Source organism: Hypomesus transpacificus, chromosome 3 (genome assembly GCF_021917145.1).
Source record: "Hypomesus transpacificus isolate Combined female chromosome 3, fHypTra1, whole genome shotgun sequence".
NCBI lineage: Eukaryota > Metazoa > Chordata > Actinopteri > Osmeriformes > Osmeridae > Hypomesus > Hypomesus transpacificus.
The window spans coordinates 4,077,758-4,094,848 of record NC_061062.1 but is presented as its reverse complement, the minus strand read 5'-3'; the positions used below and the strand labels follow the sequence as shown (position 1 = coordinate 4,094,848).

The window sequence follows — 17,091 nt, the reverse complement described above, 5'->3', positions numbered from 1 at the left end:
CCTTGTCGGGACCAAACAGTTGAGAAACGGCCTCTAGAACATTGCTGTATCGACAATTACAGAGCCTGTTTAAGGATAAATATTACGTATTATCTGACAATTCTATTCAGTTGTAACGCTAGTATTTGGTAAGCTAGTATTAGCACTAGCTCCTTCACTGGAAACATCACAACTTACATTCAGTAAATGTCTAAGAGGACACACCATTTGTAAGTAAACGAACTAACTTGCTGGCTGTTCTACAAACAACTGTTAAAACCTTTAAGAAACAATCTTTTAGCTACACACAGTACAGGACACTGAGGAGACAGCTAGCTAGCCAGCAGCGCTAGCGGCCTGGACTGGAGTTAGGCAACAAGGTGAGAAGACTGAAGACCGTCTGTCTAGATGGGTGTGTGATGAGAGTGATCGGCCAAAGGGTTGTAACATTCCCCCTGCAGGCCGTCTTGATTGTTCAAAATATTTTTTGCGTTTGGAGTAATCCATATCATTTTGTTTAATATTTGGTTAAGATGACCCAGATCATGATCATTATCAGCATATTATTGCTAGTGTTGGCTCCGTTTGGAATCACATTTGACGAAGGTAAGCTAATGTTACTAGCTTGCTACGCCAATTCACTTCACAGAGACAGATCCGTTGAACGTTATCTGTTTCGACTTGTCTGTGCCACGGATAGCTGTTACTTTCAGTAATATGTGCACTTAAACGGACCATAGATGGTGATGACGGAGGCGAGAAATTCTTCCAGTGTGTGGGAGACATGGAAGAAAGCAACAGGGTGCGTCTGTACCTAGGCTTGGACAACCTGGTAGGTCGACCTTTGGCGCCCCCTGGTGGACTGACACTACCAGTTATCGAACGAAAGGAAATGTACTATATTTACTCTTCCTAAACGGATAATTGTTCTGTTTGTGTGCAAGGTGGTGGACTGTATGCTTAGTAGGAATACAATGTCGGACATTCAGTACAGGAACCAGCTCGAGCTCTTCACGTCAGCAGATCTGCTACCCACTGTTGAAATTTACAACAGTACCAACACTTTAACATTCACCTTTAGTCTTAGGAAGGTAAGACTGACTTATCTTAGACACTGGAGGATAGTGAGGTACAGTAAGGGGAGACTGGGTTGCCTGGACAGTAGGCCTAAAAGAAGGTGTGTTTTCTGATATGTGTGTGTGTGTACATCAGGTTGAGTCCGCCTGGCGTGTCAATATCCCCAGAATGAACTTGACCATCAATACAGGTGACTTGAGTCCCCCTCCTGAAGTTTGTAGTAGCAAATTATATAAATATCGTTATACAAAGATAGACAAACTATTCGAATAAAGATGGCGGGACAGACCCTTTGCAGTTAGGGGAGGGGGTACACATGATATCAGGTAAAAAAACAGCCTGATAGAATGTGTATCCCCTCTGTAATTTTTGCTAGAAAAGAGCAGACATCTCCATATTATCTCAGGTTGTTCATTGTGACCAAAAGAACACACAACACATCATTTGAACAATGTTGTGCTGACGGAGGCCAATAAATGATCAATGAATGTAAAACTCCAAACTGCTGTCGCCTTGTTAACTACTAAATGACTCCTGACTACTGCCCACTCCCACAGTGTCAGCTCCGGTGGATGAGTGGTACGTGGAGTTTAACATGTTCCACGGGATGTCCATGTTCTCAAGCCCGGGTTCCATGCTGGATCCACTGAAGGGAACCCTCCTGGACGTAGCCAGAGGTGGGTACAGGATGCCTGCTTCTGAGTAAAGGTGTAGGTTTGGTTTGAACATGAGGACAAACCTTTCTTATCACCCTCAAATGCTAACACTGCTCTGCTATTGATGAGAACGTTTTAACAGTCTCTTGATGTATGTTATGGGGCATATCCCTTCTGTCCTCCCCTAAACCTACGTCTTGGCCAGAGATGGCAAAACTTGTTTTGCCTTAATCTTATTTGGAAAATATTTTTTGAACCTATAGAAAAATATTTTCCAGAGAAAAATAATGTTACTCTCTGCCTTGCTCCATAGTAGTTTCATAGACTAGCTTACGTTTGATGTGGGGGTGTGTGTTTCCACAGAACCCATCCTGCAGTGGACCATTGGGGACGAGTTTTTGGCTAAGGACATTGTACCCCATCTGATGCACCTTGTGAGAATGGATGTCAGTCGGAGTCCCTGTGCCAACGATGTGGCTGTGCTGGCTCCATTCTTTCCTCCTGGTGGACACACTGGTGAGGGAGACACAGACAAACTCAATAGGAACAATCATGAATGAATTCAGCAGACACTTTTATCCAAATCCATGGAAAGGGGGGATCATTAACACGTGTCCTCCGAATCTGCAGACAAACGTTCTACCACTGAGCTAAACCCACCCTCCCTAAACCATCTTGTACAGTAGTACATTTACATTTAGCAGACGCTCTTATCCAGAGCGACTTACAGTAAGTACAGGGACATTCCCCCCGAGGCAAGTAGAGTGAAGTGCCTTGCCCAAGGACACAACTTCATTTGGCATGGCGGGGAATCGATCCGGCAACCTTCTGATTTCTAGCCCGACTCCCTCACCGCTCAGCCATCTGACTCCCTAGTGTGTTGTGTGTTGATCCTGTTTGTTTGTCTGTGTGCGTACTATAGGAGTGATCTTAAGTGTAACCAGGTCTGCGTTCACCTCTGATGCTCGCTGGTTCAACGTTACTCGCACTCTCTGCGGCCTCATCAATGAAGGTACCACACAGCTCAGCACAAACCACACAATGTTACTTTCAAGGTCAGGTGAGGTGAGTTCTTCCTCCCCAGAGTCTGACCGCATGTGTGTGTGTGTGTGTTTCCAGTGTGTGTATCAGGCTGTGTGGGTATCTCCATCGTGGACGTAATGTTGACCAACACCCATCTCTTCCTGCTGACCAACAGAGGTCTCTTCATTAGCGAAGACCTTCTTACCCCTGCCACCAGACCCCTTAAAGTACTACACACACACAGAAAGACACACACACATACATGCATGCATGTTAATGTATATTCATGCTGTCTCTGTTTTTGCCAGTTCACTCTGCTGTTCTTGCCTGCCCTGGCTCAGGTCAGTGGAGTCAAACAAAAGTAGAGTCAAGTTGAGTGATCATATGGTATAGTCTGTTACTGATGCATCCGTCTCTGGTCCTCTGACCCCTCTCACTCTCCATCTTCTTCCCTCCCTCCTCTCCTCTTTGTCTCTTTCTCTCTCCTCTCCTTTTTGTCTCTCTGTCCTTCTCCCTCCTCTCCTTTTTGTCTCTCTCTTTCTCCCTCCTCTCCTCTTTGTCTCTTTCTCTCTCCTCTCCTTTTTGTCTCTCTGTCCTTCTCCCTCCTCTCCTCTTTGTCTCTCTCTCCTCTCCTCTTTGTCTCTCTCTCTTTCTCCCTCCTCTCCTCTTTGTCTCTTTCTCTCTCCTCTCCTTTTTGTCTCTCTGTCCTTCTCCCTCCTCTCCTCTTTGTTTCTCTCTCTTTCTCTCTCCTCTCCTCTTTGTCTCTCTGTCTTTCTCTCACCTCTCCTCTTTGTCTCTCTCTCTTTCTCTCTCCTCTCCTCTTTGGTGTTCTCTCCAGATGGACTACTCCTCCACCACCATGTGGTTCTCCTCTCAGTGTTGCACAGATCGCTTATACTTCGATGGTACCTCAGTGTCACCTACACATCACCTACACGATCATCTCATCTATGTCGTGTGCCCCGCCAAACCCACTTAATCAGATTCTCTGTCGAATTAGATGACATCGTCAGTCTGATTAACAACGAGGGAGAAGGAGAGAACCAGGTAGGGATGGGATCTTCACGTCAGACCACCAGACACCCCAGTGTGTGGGAGCTGACTGGACTGTGTGTGTGTGTGTGTCTCTGTGTCTCTGTGTCTGTGTGTGTGTGTGTGTCTCTGTGTCTCTGTGTGTGTGTCTGTGTCTCTGTGTGTGTGTGTGTGTGTGTGTGTGTCTCTGTGTCTCTGTGTCTGTGTCTCTGTGTGTGTGTGTGTGTGTCTCTGTGTCTCTGTGTCTCTGTGTCTCTGTGTCTGTGTGTGTGTGTGTATGTCTCTGTGTCTCTGTGTGTGTGTGTGTGTGTGTCTCTGTGTGTGTGTGTGTGTGCGTGTGTGTGTGTGTGTGTAGAACTCCAGGTGTGTGTACAGTGAGTATCCGTTTATAAAATGGTCCATCTGCCGGGCATCTGAAGCTGAGCTGAAGAAGAATGCCCGCCATCGCTACCTGTCCTTTCTCCACGACCGTCACCAGCATACGGGTCTGCTGCTCTCCTACACAGAGGTTAGCCCCCCTGCCCACCCACACACACACACATGCTCACACACACACACACACGCATACATATGCACATACACAAACACAGACTGACTGAAACCATTTTTCTGGTTTCCCATAGGAAGGTGCAATGGTTTCCGTCTTTGGGACAAAACCTGGGTCAGACACTTTTCATACTCGTACCAAGTTTCCTCCAGTGCAGATCAGTTTTGTGCCAATAGGCGTCATCATGATGAGCAACAATGTGATACTCTACGGCTCCGAGGTGACCAATCACAGCACAGAAAAACATCAGACCCGGTTGATTTTTATCCTTAACCTCATTAAATGTTTCTGTTGTTGTGTGTGTTTTCCCTTGAGTGCGTATGCTGTGTGTTTTCCCTTGTGTGTGTGTGTGTTGTCCCTTGTGCGTGTGTGTGTGTGTGTGTGTGTAGGTGTGGATGTCCACAGACAGGGGCTCTTCCTTCAAATGGGTGTTCACCCTGAGGTTCTCCCCAGTGGTGGATGCGGTGATCTGCTCGGCCAGTGGAGTGGTGGTGTTCTCCACCGAGCAGGGACACCTGTACATCATGAAGTCAGGTAGCCACACACACTGTGTACTGACAAGGACATGCAGGGACACCTGTCCATCATGAAGTCAGGTAGCCACACACACTGTGTACTGACAAGGACATGCAGGGACACCTGTACATCATGAAGTCAGGTAGCCACACACACTGTGTACTGACAAGGACATGCAGGGACACCTGTACATCATGAAGTCAGGTAGCCACACACACTGTGTACTGACAAGGACATGCAGGGACACCTGTACATCATGAAGTCAGGTAGCCACACACACTGTGTACTGACAAGGACATGCAGGGACACCTGTCCATCATGAAGTCAGGTAGCCACACACACTGTGTACTGACAAGGACATGCAGGGACACCTGTACATCATGAAGTCAGGTAGCCACACACACTGTGTACTGACAAGGACATGCAGGGACACCTGTCCATCATGAAGTCAGGTAGCCACACACACTGTGTACTGACAAGGACATGCAGGGACACCTGTACATCATGAAGTCAGGTAGCCACACACACTGTGTACTGACAAGGACATGCAGGGACACCTGTACATCATGAAGTCAGGTAGCCACACACACTGTGTACTGACAAGGACATGCAGGGACACCTGTACATCATGAAGTCAGGTAGCCACACACACTGTGTACTGACAAGGACATGCAGGGACACCTGTACATCATGAAGTCAGGTAGCCACACACACTGTGTACTGACAAGGTCATCTGCTGAGATGATGTTCCTAAAGAAAGAATTGATGTCCGAGGATAAACTGACAATATCAATAACATGGGTTGATCAGGATGGTTTATGAGTAGCCACTTGGGAATCATTGGTCCATTGGTGATACAGCACTTGGTGGTTGAATGACTTACAGAGTGACTTGCATACATTGGAGTGAACAAGTGTAAATGTACTGTAGTTTAGCGCACTGCATGCGGTAATGACGTTTCTATCCTTCGAAGGGATACATGACAATATGGTAACTCATCAAGGTGCTGCGACGTCCTACTGCTGCTTCCTAAGCTAGAGTCCTCATGTCATATCTGAGCAGAGGGAACCTTCCCCAAGTGACCTATTGACCTTGGAAAGGGTTCGAAAAAACGTCAAACTCCTCCTATCAATAAAGGTCTGCTTGCTCCTGATCCGCTGCTTCCCCCTACCCCCCCCAGGCCAGGCCAGGTATGCTTCTCTGCACGAAACCGTGGCGCTGAACAGCAGTCTGGTCTGTGATCACATGGATATCCTGACGAGCGTTCAGCTGGACCCAAACAGCCGCACTGGCATCAGATACAGGACCATCGACATGAACAGGAATATCAAGGTGACGCTAGCCGTGTGACCCTGCGAAACCTCCTCCCCTTTTGAGAATCAGCCCCTTGCAAAAAACGAACAAAGCCGTTTACGGGGTGTCGGTTGTCATTTGGAGCTCAACCAATCATTAAGCCCAGTAAGGATCCTGTGGTGTCTGTTGACGTTTGTTGCCACAGGAACACAGGATGAGTTTGGACCGGCCCCTGGCGCTGCAGTACACCACAGATCACACCGTGTTGCTGCATGTGCACAGCCCCATAGAAAACAGGACTGTGGCGGTCCACAGTCACGCTGACCAACACGCTAACCCCCCTGTGCTGTACAATACGTTCTCACTGGACCATGTGGGCAAGGTCATCTACTTCAGGTGGGCATTTTCACACACATACACACACACACACACATACACACACATACACACACACACACTTGCTCGTCTCCTCTTTTGTCCTTTTGAGCCTTGTGTGTGTGTGTTTGTGTGTGTGTGTGTGTGTGAAAATGCCTGATTGGCTTTCGGTGCGCCTTAGAGATGGCCGCGCCGACAAGAACTCCGCTAAAACCTAATGTTATGTCGTGCCAGGTGCTTGCGTTGTCTTGTCTTAAGAATTTCAGTGCCCAGTCTAACCTTGTGTTGTTCTGTGTACCTGACAAATAAAAGACTTGAACTTGTGTGTGTGTGTGTGTATCCAGTGATGGAGGCATGGTGGTGATAAAGGAGGTGTTCTTGAAGCACTACTTCAGGGGTTTTGATAGCATGGTCTCAGGAGAGATCCTTTTGCCAATCAGAGCAGCCAGCCTGAGGGACGAACCTATTCAGCATTGCAACCTACTGGTGATAAGAAAAGATCCAAATGGCTTTGTGGTCAATCTGGTGGTTCAGAGCCAAGGTGAGACGGTTAAAGGAATATTCCACTCAAAACGAGAGCTGATGATATGTGGTTCACTTTGGATGTAAAGGTATAGATGTTCTTCTCTGTCCGTCTGTCTCTTGGCCTAATAGATCCAGCTCTTGCCTTCAACTCCAGTCATATTGGTAAGACCGTGGTTTCCCCCGGTTACAGCAGCTACATCATCTTAAGTGTTCTGAAGGGGGGGGTGGCTGTGGCCAAGCCCACCATGCCAGCCCTCATCCAGCCCCAAACGATGCAGTACAAGGGCCACTGGCTCCTGTTCTCCGCGATGGGGACGGAGGACTGGGTCATGAAGGAGGGGTCGTGTCGCCACGCCCTGCACTCCATGGACCACATGACGAGTAACGCCCTCATCCGCATCAACGTCCGCGAGGAGCTCAACTTCACCTTCAAGGCCTTCATGGCCGATCACTGTGAGGGGCAAACCTGTGTGTGTGTGTGTTTTCTATGGGGATTAGTCACTCAGGTTTAAAGGTTTGTGTGTGTTGTGTGTGTGTGTGTGTGTGTGTGTGTGTGTGTGTGTGTGTGTGTGTGTGTGTGTGCGTGCAGCCGTGCCTATGGTGTACAAAAAGAAGTTTATGTTTGTGATGCTGACCAACCCACTGGCCATCAGAGTGACAGCCAGACACTCCTGGGACTACAGCAACAACCACATCCTCACACTCACCGCCTTCAGCCACCTCTGCAGGAAGGTACAGCCAGCCAGGCATCCAGCCAGCCAGGCAGCCAGCCATAATCATCCATCCTTCTGTCCACAGTCGTGCTCAGCTTGTGTGTGTGTGTTTGTGTGTCCACCAGGCCACTACCACGGTGACAGTGTTCATCCCAGAAGCCTCTCTGTTGTGTGACTCCTCCTCCTTCACCTTCACGCTGCAGAACTCCTGCCCAGAAGGCCTCAGTATCGTCTACCAGCGCCTGAAGCCAATCAGCAATGAGGAATGGCTCTTGGGTGATCCTAGGGATGAGCTGGATAACAAGAGGCTCTTTGACCTGCCGGTAGGACTGAGAGCCAGGGAGGGAGGTTCCATGGTTCAGTGCTTCATGTTCAGTGGTATGATTGCGTGTGTTGGTGTGTGTGTGTGTTCAGGTGAACTACCGCCCTCCCTCAGAGCTGTGTGTGTGTGTGTGTTCAGGTGAACTACCGCCCTCCCTCAGAGCTGTGTGTGTGTGTGTGTTCAGGTGAACTACCGCCCTCCCTCAGAGCTGGGGGTCCTGATCCCAACCACCGATAACATCTATAACGCTGACCCCAGCAAGCCCCGCCCACGGGAACATTACCATATCTCCAAGGTTACCTGCTCTGACATGTAGTCGCACAACTATTTGCACTGTTTTCCTGTCTTTTTATAGTTCTTAGCACCCTGTAAACCTTCTCTAGGGCCTCTTGAAATGTGCTTGAACTTCTTCTGGCTTCCTGTGTGTGTAGAACTCAGGGCGTTTTAAGCAATGTGCCGGGAAGAAGACACTGGAGGAGTGTGGCTGTACAGACCATCTAAGAGTCTCTCCTCTGGCCATCAACTCTGACTGCAGACAGAGGGTGAGGGTGAACACACATCACTATCACTGAACCAGACGCTACTCTTTGGCTTGGTCTGGAAGATAATATACTGGTTTCTGTGTGTGTCAGGTGGCTGAGCGGTGAGGGAATCGGGCTAGTAATCAGAAGGTTGCCAGTTCGATTCCCGGCTGTGCCAAATGACGTTGTGTCCTTGGGCAAGGCACTTCACCCTACTTGAAGGGGAGAATGTCCCTGTACTTACTGTAAGTCGCTCTGGATAAGAGCGTCTGCTAAATGACTTAATGTAAAATGTGTGTGTGTTGTTTGTTTGTTGTCCAGGTCCATAGGATGCTTTATCCAGTCACCAAATTCAACTTTTCTATGTTTCTGAGGAGGGCCGATCACCCTGACCAACCACTCATGTCCCCCTACTTCGTCACCGTCACAGAAGTCAACAACAGGACCAGCTGGGGCATCACATGTGACACACACACCAACACACACCAACACACACCAACACACACACTAACACACACCAACACACACCGAACACCAACACACACCAAACACCAACACACACCGAACACCAACACACACGAGCACACACACCAACACACACCAACACACACCAACACACACCAACACACACCAACACACACCAACACACACCGAACACCAACACACACGAGCACACACACTAACACACACCAACACACACCAAACACCAACACACACCAAACACCAACACACACACATGCGCACGCATCCATTCTGTGACCTGTGTGTGTGTCCACAGTCTCTGATGTCACCCCCACCGTGACCAGGATGAGACGGTACCTGAGCACCCTGAACGAGACCCTTTACAATCCAAAGGGCCTGCAAATCAGCCTGTTTGTACGTATCAACTCCTGCCCACCAGTCGGAACGAGTCAGTCTTAATCAGAATGAATCAATCAGCACTAAACACATTTACATGTATTCATTTAGAAAGACGCTTTTAGCCAAAGTGACGTACGAACAGTGCAGCAGATAATCAAGGAGTACAAGTGCACAGTTCGAACAGTATTACAGGGGTTAGTGCTAAATAACGGCCCGTAGTTTGAGATGCTCAGCGCAACAATCTGTCCCTCTTTCAGTGTCTCCCCCTTCCCTCCATCTCTCCCTCCCTCTCCATCTCTCCCTCTCCCCCCTCCCTCTATCTCTCCCCCCTCCCTCTATCTCTCCCCCTGCCTCCATCTCTCCCTCTCCCCCTTCCCTCCATCTCTCCCTCCCTCTCCCTCCATCTCTCCCCCTCCCTCTCCCCCCTCCCTCCATCTCTCCCTCTAGGGCTCAGAGCTGTTCCACTTCAGAATCGCCGTCATCCCAGGGGTGGTGCTGTGTGACCTAGTGGACGAGGTGCAGGTCTGTGGAACCCTTTCCTCTCTATACACCTCTAGATCTAGACCTCTCTATCTCACTGCATATCTAGAACCCTGTGTGACCTGGTTGAGCCAGTGCAGGTCTGTAGACTCTCTGGATAGAAGTGGAACTACAGAAGCTCTCTGAGCCTGAATGTGTACGTGTGTGTACTAAACCCTGTGGCCCTGTCCTGTTCTGTCTGTGTTGTAGATCTATGTGGACGAGGCTCCTCTGGCGTTCCCCACCCACTACCTCATCAACAACATGACCGCCATCATCCTGGGGGGCCTGCTGCTGGTCGGCTTCCTGCTCAATTACAACAGCGTTTCCATGCCGACCAAGAGCCGCATCCAAACCATGATTAATAAGCGCAAAGCATCTGTAGCCCCCGCCACTACTGACTCCAGCACACTAAACTAGGAACGCACAGACATGTCGACAGACACAATTCAAGACTGAAACTGTTGTTTCTGTTTAGTGACATGTTCATGTTTTATACTGTTCTTTTTCGCTTTTTGGGGAGAGTGGGGTACGATTGTTAGTTTTTCTGCTGCATAATAAAATGTTGACATATTCACTGGACTGTAATATTGAAGCCGTGTGTTATTGGTGGTGGTGGTTCCAGTGTAGGGAAGTGTTGCTTTGGTGGGGGTGAAATGAGACCAGACAGTAGAGGGTGCTGTTAGGTAACACTATTAGCAGTATCAGGAATGGAGGAGCGATTCTGCCAGGCGCTGATCTTGGATCTGCTATTTGTTTTTTTATCTGACAGAGAACCTAGTCCTGGGAAGAACCAGCTGCTGATCCCAGGACAGCATCTAACGAAGTCAACATCAGATAGTTTCCTTTCATTTAATTACGTCACGTCGACTTTAGATCACTTGTCTGGACTCGTTCATTGGCTGTTTTCACTCTCAGTTTGTTCGAGTTGATGGGTCGGTATTGGCTGGCGCTGCAGTCGGTGAAGCCTGCATTTCATGCGTTTACAGGTTGATGGTGATGTGAGATAAATAGGCTAACGTGCGGAAAGGTCTGAAACATGGGGCTGGAAAACCTTTTTCTTCAGCTGAAACATTTGAAACTTTAGTTTCTGGCTGCGAGGTACTCTATTTATGGAGAACAGTTGTCCGTTACACCTCCATGGCACAGCTCCAGTAAGATCTGCTACTTTGTAGTCCGTTTGCGTGGTCGGATTGCCTGGCAACTGTTTTCTTTTGCACTGCAGAACTTTTGTTTAAGAAGATTGTGTCTTGGTCTACTAGAGACCTGGCAACTTATATAATTATATTTTCAAATCCGTCCGACCTGGATATTACTTTTCCATAAGACTTTTCCGTAGTTTTTACGTCTTGGAGACCCGGAGTGCCTAACGTGCTTGGGACCGTGAAACAATAGTCCCAACGTGCGGGGGATATCGATGCCTCGCGGCATTGTTCTGCCTTGAGCGGCTTTGCTCGGTCCCTAGCCTCGGGGAATGAGCAACGGAAAATTTATCTTCTTCACAATCCGTCTGGGATTTACGATTTGGGTGGAATAGTCCGAAGAAGTTTCTCAAAATGGATGTTACAGTGTCCGAGTTGATGAGCAACTTCATAGATACGCCGTTGGTTGTGTGGGTGAGTTTCTGTGTTCTTTATTTATTTATAGTGTTGAATTGGAGCCTATTGACAATGTGCTCTTTACACTAGACACGGGCGTCTTAAGGTTTCATTTGAACCCAGCGTACGTTATGTGAAGTAGGCTAGTGCTTCACAACTAATAATTCAATTAAGATTTTGACAGTAGCCCCTACAATAATATAATAAAGATTGTAATCTAACCGTAAATACGATGGCAGTAACGTATTTAAACTTAGAAACGTTTATACGTTACGGTATCAGTTCAACCATTGCTATGCAGGCCATCGGAGGCCGACCAGAGTGAGCTGATGTGTGTTATTGACCTGTCACCGAGCTGGAGTCTGCTAGTCAGGTGCTCTATACACCTGGGGCTGCATCCCAAAAGTGTTTAGTGGCCATCTCTCCTCTCCGTTTCTTAACACTTGGCAATGATAGGATTCCAGTGAATCCTTAAAATAGCAAGACATGGGTCTTTGCACTTAAATATTCATCAGCAATAACAAAGAAACGGGATGAGGTAGGTTGTTCCCAAGCAAACTTAAAGGGAGGTGACGGAAGCTTCAAAACATTTATCAAGAAAGGAAAGTTTGACTTGATAATCCGAACGCGGCCCTAGAAGTACGCTAGGAGATGAGTATCGTCAGGAGCCACACTCCTGTTAAGGCCTAGTAGAGGAGGCAGAGGGATGACAGGTCGAGGTCAGAGGGGAAGTTGTTGGATGATCTTGAAAACTTCCTGCTGGTGTTGGTCTGTCACGTGACCACGCTGGCCCAGACACTCACTACCCAACCTTCCCCAGTCACCTTACAGTTGAGACTGTAGACGTCATTCTGACTGAGTAGCCATGTTGATGTAAAGTATGCATGTAGCAGCAGCTTGTATCAAAAGCAACATACAGAGGGGATTCGAACTTGCAACCTCTTGATTTGCAATCAAATGCTCTACTTCCACTTAGCTACACCCACGTTCTCCCACGTTGACAGGCCTGTGAATGAACCAGACCAACATACAAGTAGCCGTATTCCTCTCCTAATCGTCCTTCTCTCCTGTCTCCTGCAGGTGAAGACGTTTGGACCTCTGGGTTCTGGCTCAGAGGACAAGCTGTCCATGTTCATGGACCTGGTAGATGGAGTCTTTCTTCACAAGATCATGACCCACGTGTGAGTACTGCTCACTGCTGTCAGTGTGTGAGAGACAGAGAGACACAGAGACACAGAGAGACAGAGAGAGACAGAGAGACACAGAGAGAGACAGAGAGACACAGAGAGACACAGAGAGACTCAGAGAGAGATGGAGAGACACAGAGAGAGAGACAGAGAGAGAGACAGAGAGAGAGACAGAGAGAGAGACAGAGAGAGAGACACAGAGAGAGACAGAGAGTATACTACAGAACTTATGGTGTAGAATGTGTTGTGGTCTCTCTCTCTCCTCTCTATAAGTTGGGTCCTTAAGACCCTCACTGAAGGAAGCGTGTAACCATGTTTGTCTTGTGTGGTGTGTGTGTGTCTTGTGTGGTGTGTATGTGTCTTGTGTGGTGTGTGTGTCTGGTTGTGTCTCAAATCTGTGTTTGTCAGCCAGTATTACGCTGCAGATCACTTCCTGGTTGAGAGAAGCAGAGAGGAGAGGCTCAGAGACACAGGATGAACACAAGTCAGACTGAAACAGCATGCACACACACACACACACACACAAGCACTTGGGCGGGAAATGAACCACAAACAGGCCTAGTGCAGCTGTTGAAGTTAACACTAGATTGGCTTGGTTTTCTTCTCTCTAGCTGGTTGTAGTTGTTCCTCACCTCACAGACAGATCAATCAAATCCACCTTTGGGCTGTTGAGTGGGCATCAGCTACCACGGTTAGACACCAGGGTAAAGTGGACACTCTCCACTTCTCCATGTAGGTCCCCCCCCCTGTCCCCCCCCTGCCCCCCCCCCCCCTCTACTAAATTTGATTAGCGTCAGTCTCTTTGTGCTCCCAGCTGTGCTAACTGAACTCCCTCCCCTCCTCTCTAACCCCTTATGCAGTCCTCTCCTTTAACCCACTTTCCCCAGCCCTCCCTCTATCCCAGCCCCCCGCCAAGCCCTCCCCCTCCCTCCCTCCCTCTATCCCAGCCCTGTCCTTCTCTAGCTTCTCGCCCCCCCCCCCCCTTGTCCTGTCCTGTCCTGCCAGTCTTAATAACAATTTTAAATGCCCCCCCCGCCCTCCCTCCTGTCCACCCCGACCCAGACAAAGACAACATTATAAGCCTGCTGTTGAGACAATGACACCCAGACACATCGAGGGATCTAGTCATGCGTGACCTAGCCGTGGTAATAAGTCGACGTCACTCACGCCTCGTCATATGTTCGTAAGGTACGCAAAGGGAGGGCCAGGGTGTCATGGTAACCAGACCAGCTCCAGCCACTGCTTAGGGGACAAGTTTGTTTTGGTTGTTACACATGCAGGCTCTCACAGATACACACAGACTCCCATGCACATAGACACACAGAGTGTTTAGGATAGTGTAGGCCATTGAACCAATGTTGTTTGTGTCTGCTCATTTCCATGTTTGGGTGGGTGGAGACTGCTGCTCAATGCCAGGTTGGCCCAGTGACATGGACTGGCACAGATCTGACACACATGCACACAGACACACACACACACACACACTCACACACACACTCAGCTTCAGAGTTATGTTTAGTTAACAACTTCAAAGATCAATAAGAGCCTGGTGAGAGATGGATGGCTGTGGTAACTCCAACTGCAATGTGCTGTGTGACTGTGTGTGTGTGTGTGTGACTGTGTGACTGTGTGTGTGTGTGACTGGTGTCAAGCTGGAAAGGACGTGGGTCTGCTAGAGGGCTCGTTAGCTGTACAACATAGGAAATCCATAATAAGCACCATGACCCGGGCTACTGCCCTAGAGAAACAGGGCTGGGTGGGTGCGGGGGTGGGGGGGGTGGGGGGGGGTGCAGGGCTGGGTGGGTGGGGTGGGGGGTGGGGTGGGACATTCCAGGCCTCCACTCATGTGTGTACGTTTAATATAAACCCAACCAGTCACTAGCCAATCACATGAACACACACCTGTCTGTTGGGTCTGTTCTGACTGCTCTGTCTCCTACTTACAAAGACACTGATGTGTGTGTGTGTGTGTGTGCATGTTTGAGGCCTGTATGGGTTTTTTGCAAACCATCCTGTTCTAAATATTTAATCCTCACGGTTAAGCCACCCAACCCCCCCCCCCCCCCCCCCCCCCCTTACACACACTCACTGTACACACAGCCCCCTAGGGCACCCTCCGCATTTAATGTGTTTGACGTGTGTAACATCTGCTGTGTGTTTCCATAGAGACCCCAGCCCAACCAATCAGCGCGTGAACAAGAACATCAACAACGATGTTCACCTACGCATCCAGAATCTCAACACGGTCATCAGACACATCAAACTCTACTACCAGGTAACACACACACACGCTAAAGGAGACAGTGACTCCTGGACACGTACACCTTTCCTAAACACCTTGTGGCTAGTCCAAAGTCTGAAGTTTGTGTGTTTATGGTGTTTCCCACTAAACTTTTATCACCACTAACTCGGACTTCTAGGTCTTATTTATCAGTTTGTCTCTGGCCCGGTCTCCGGCCCTACTCCCTGTATATCTAATATCTCTACTTCTTTCAATTATATTGTATTCCTCTATACGTGACTTTCCCTCTCTGTACCTCTCTGCCTTCTCTTACGTCTAGATAACCTCACAGGAAGAGCAGCCAAGCTCAGTTCGAGAGGGGAGGGGTTTCGCACACACACGACATTTGGGGGGCCTCTCAAAACACACACACACGCATGTTGATCAGTAACAGATGTGTTGTCTTTGCCAGTGCTAATCTACAGACCATTAGATAAGTTGTGTGTCTGTGTGTGTGTGTGTGTGTGAAAGAGAAAGAGGTGTGTGTGTGTGTTGCGGAAGAGCCTTTGCCTCCCTGTGGGACTGTACAGAGGTTGTAAAGGAAGCAGCCAGCTTTGGTCCCATATCCACTCGATTCGCTCAGTCCCTGTGATCCCCCTGGAAGTCCTGTGTTCACTAGCTGTTCCCTGTCCTAGGGAGTGTGTGTCTGTCTGCTTGTGTGTGTGTGTGTGTGTGTATATATATGCCAGAGTAAATCTGTGTGTTTGTAAGTATTGTTTTCTTGTGGTAACAGGTTCTGTTTTGTAGCCTGGGTAGAAGCTGCTGTTGCTCAACTATGCCAGCGTGGCACCATACTGGGTTTGCTCTTTGCTTTGAGTTTTACAATGTCTGCAATGGTGCTCTACTGGGCTCTAGAACTCTACCGGGGCACTAGAACTCTGCCAGTCCTAATGAACTCTACTGGGGTTGTAGAACTCTACTGGGATTGTAGAACTCTGCCAGGGTTCTAGAACTCTGCCATGGTTCTGAAGCAGAACTATCTGTATAAAGCCGAATCACAGGTCGCTGCCACCCTGTGATTGGACTAGACCAGGTCACATGGTAGTGGAGGGGATCTGCTCCGTGAGCTGCCCACATCTGCCCACATGGCCACTCACCAGAAGGCCAGACAAGATAAGACTGACAGTCATTGTGTGAATGCATGTGTGTGCACCAGTGAGTAAGGGTGCGTGTGTGTGTTTTCAAGTATAGTAACACATCTTTCACCCTCCTCTCAGCTATTTGAAGTTGACTTTAAATCAACAGCAACATCCGAGAAAGTGTTTGTTTCCTGTCTCACTAAGGAAATATCATTTGATTATGAGCATAGATGTGCAAGCAATTTCACAGCGTTGCAGAAACCTGGTGATGACATAGCCAGTCTGGCGCACATGGTCTGGAGAGCACAGCCTAACCCCCATCTGGCAAGGCTCCACCTCACTGAGACCCTACCCTGTAGCCCCCCCCTCTGTAACCCCCCCCGACACACACCCTCAGTTAACCCCCACCCTACCCTAGCCCCTGTTTATTCCCTCACCAACCAGTAAGAACTGTACTGCTGGTGTTCAATAGAAGGATTATAGAGCCTGATTGCCAACCTAACATCAGAGAGAGAGCGAGTGTGTGGTTAGGGGTGTGGTCTTAGTGGTGTTTGGGGATTAACCATAACACTACCAAAGCTCCTGATTTAATAAATTCTCCAGTTTAGCCTAGATTACCCTGGGCTAGCCTGCGTAGCTTGAATTTGCAGCTGCTTCATCTTGGTGATTCTACCCAGGAACTCCTCTCCTCTCCCAGCCCCACCCTGCTCTGCCGCAAGCAGGAGGGGCTGGACAGTTCAGAAGTGTGAAGGGGAGAAGAATCGAGGAAGTGAAAGAAGGGGAGTGGATCTAATCCCTTTTAGGAATCATCTCTCCTCCTTCCCCCTTCCTCCCTCCTTTCTCCCTTCCAATTAGATGATGCATCTCTCTCTCTCTGTCACTCTCTCTCTCCCTGTCTCCCCCCCCCCCTATGTTCACTCACCATAAAGCCTACCCCTAGGGCTGACAATAGGGAGCATGGGGGAGGGGAGGGTGAAGAGGTGCACC

At 48.8% G+C, this 17,091-nt stretch overlaps 2 protein-coding genes across 2 annotated transcripts; both read left to right on the top strand.

Annotated features, from left to right (window-relative positions):
* Positions 1-500: 500 nt before the first annotated feature.
* Positions 501-10,483, top strand: LOC124488849 (cation channel sperm-associated protein subunit beta-like). The gene is made up of 26 exons (XM_047051415.1): positions 501-585; positions 720-811; positions 924-1,070; positions 1,192-1,246; positions 1,614-1,733; positions 2,076-2,228; positions 2,635-2,724; positions 2,832-2,962; positions 3,044-3,076; positions 3,574-3,640; positions 3,736-3,782; positions 4,123-4,275; positions 4,391-4,534; positions 4,704-4,848; positions 6,011-6,162; positions 6,329-6,519; positions 6,843-7,039; positions 7,153-7,476; positions 7,613-7,755; positions 7,862-8,059; positions 8,243-8,353; positions 8,490-8,600; positions 8,901-9,042; positions 9,358-9,455; positions 9,888-9,962; positions 10,170-10,483. Exons 1-26 carry the CDS (start codon positions 513-515, stop codon positions 10,377-10,379), a joined length of 3,402 nt encoding a protein of 1,133 aa, XP_046907371.1. The 5' UTR covers positions 501-512; the 3' UTR covers positions 10,380-10,483.
* A 399-nt stretch (positions 10,484-10,882) lies between these two features.
* On the top strand, positions 10,883-16,949 carry LOC124462951 (protein Daple-like). Its single transcript, XM_047014671.1, has 3 exons — positions 10,883-11,575; positions 12,638-12,738; positions 14,911-16,949. Exons 1-3 carry the CDS (start codon positions 11,516-11,518, stop codon positions 15,149-15,151), a joined length of 402 nt encoding a protein of 133 aa, XP_046870627.1. The 5' UTR covers positions 10,883-11,515; the 3' UTR covers positions 15,152-16,949.
* Positions 16,950-17,091: the final 142 nt, after the last annotated feature.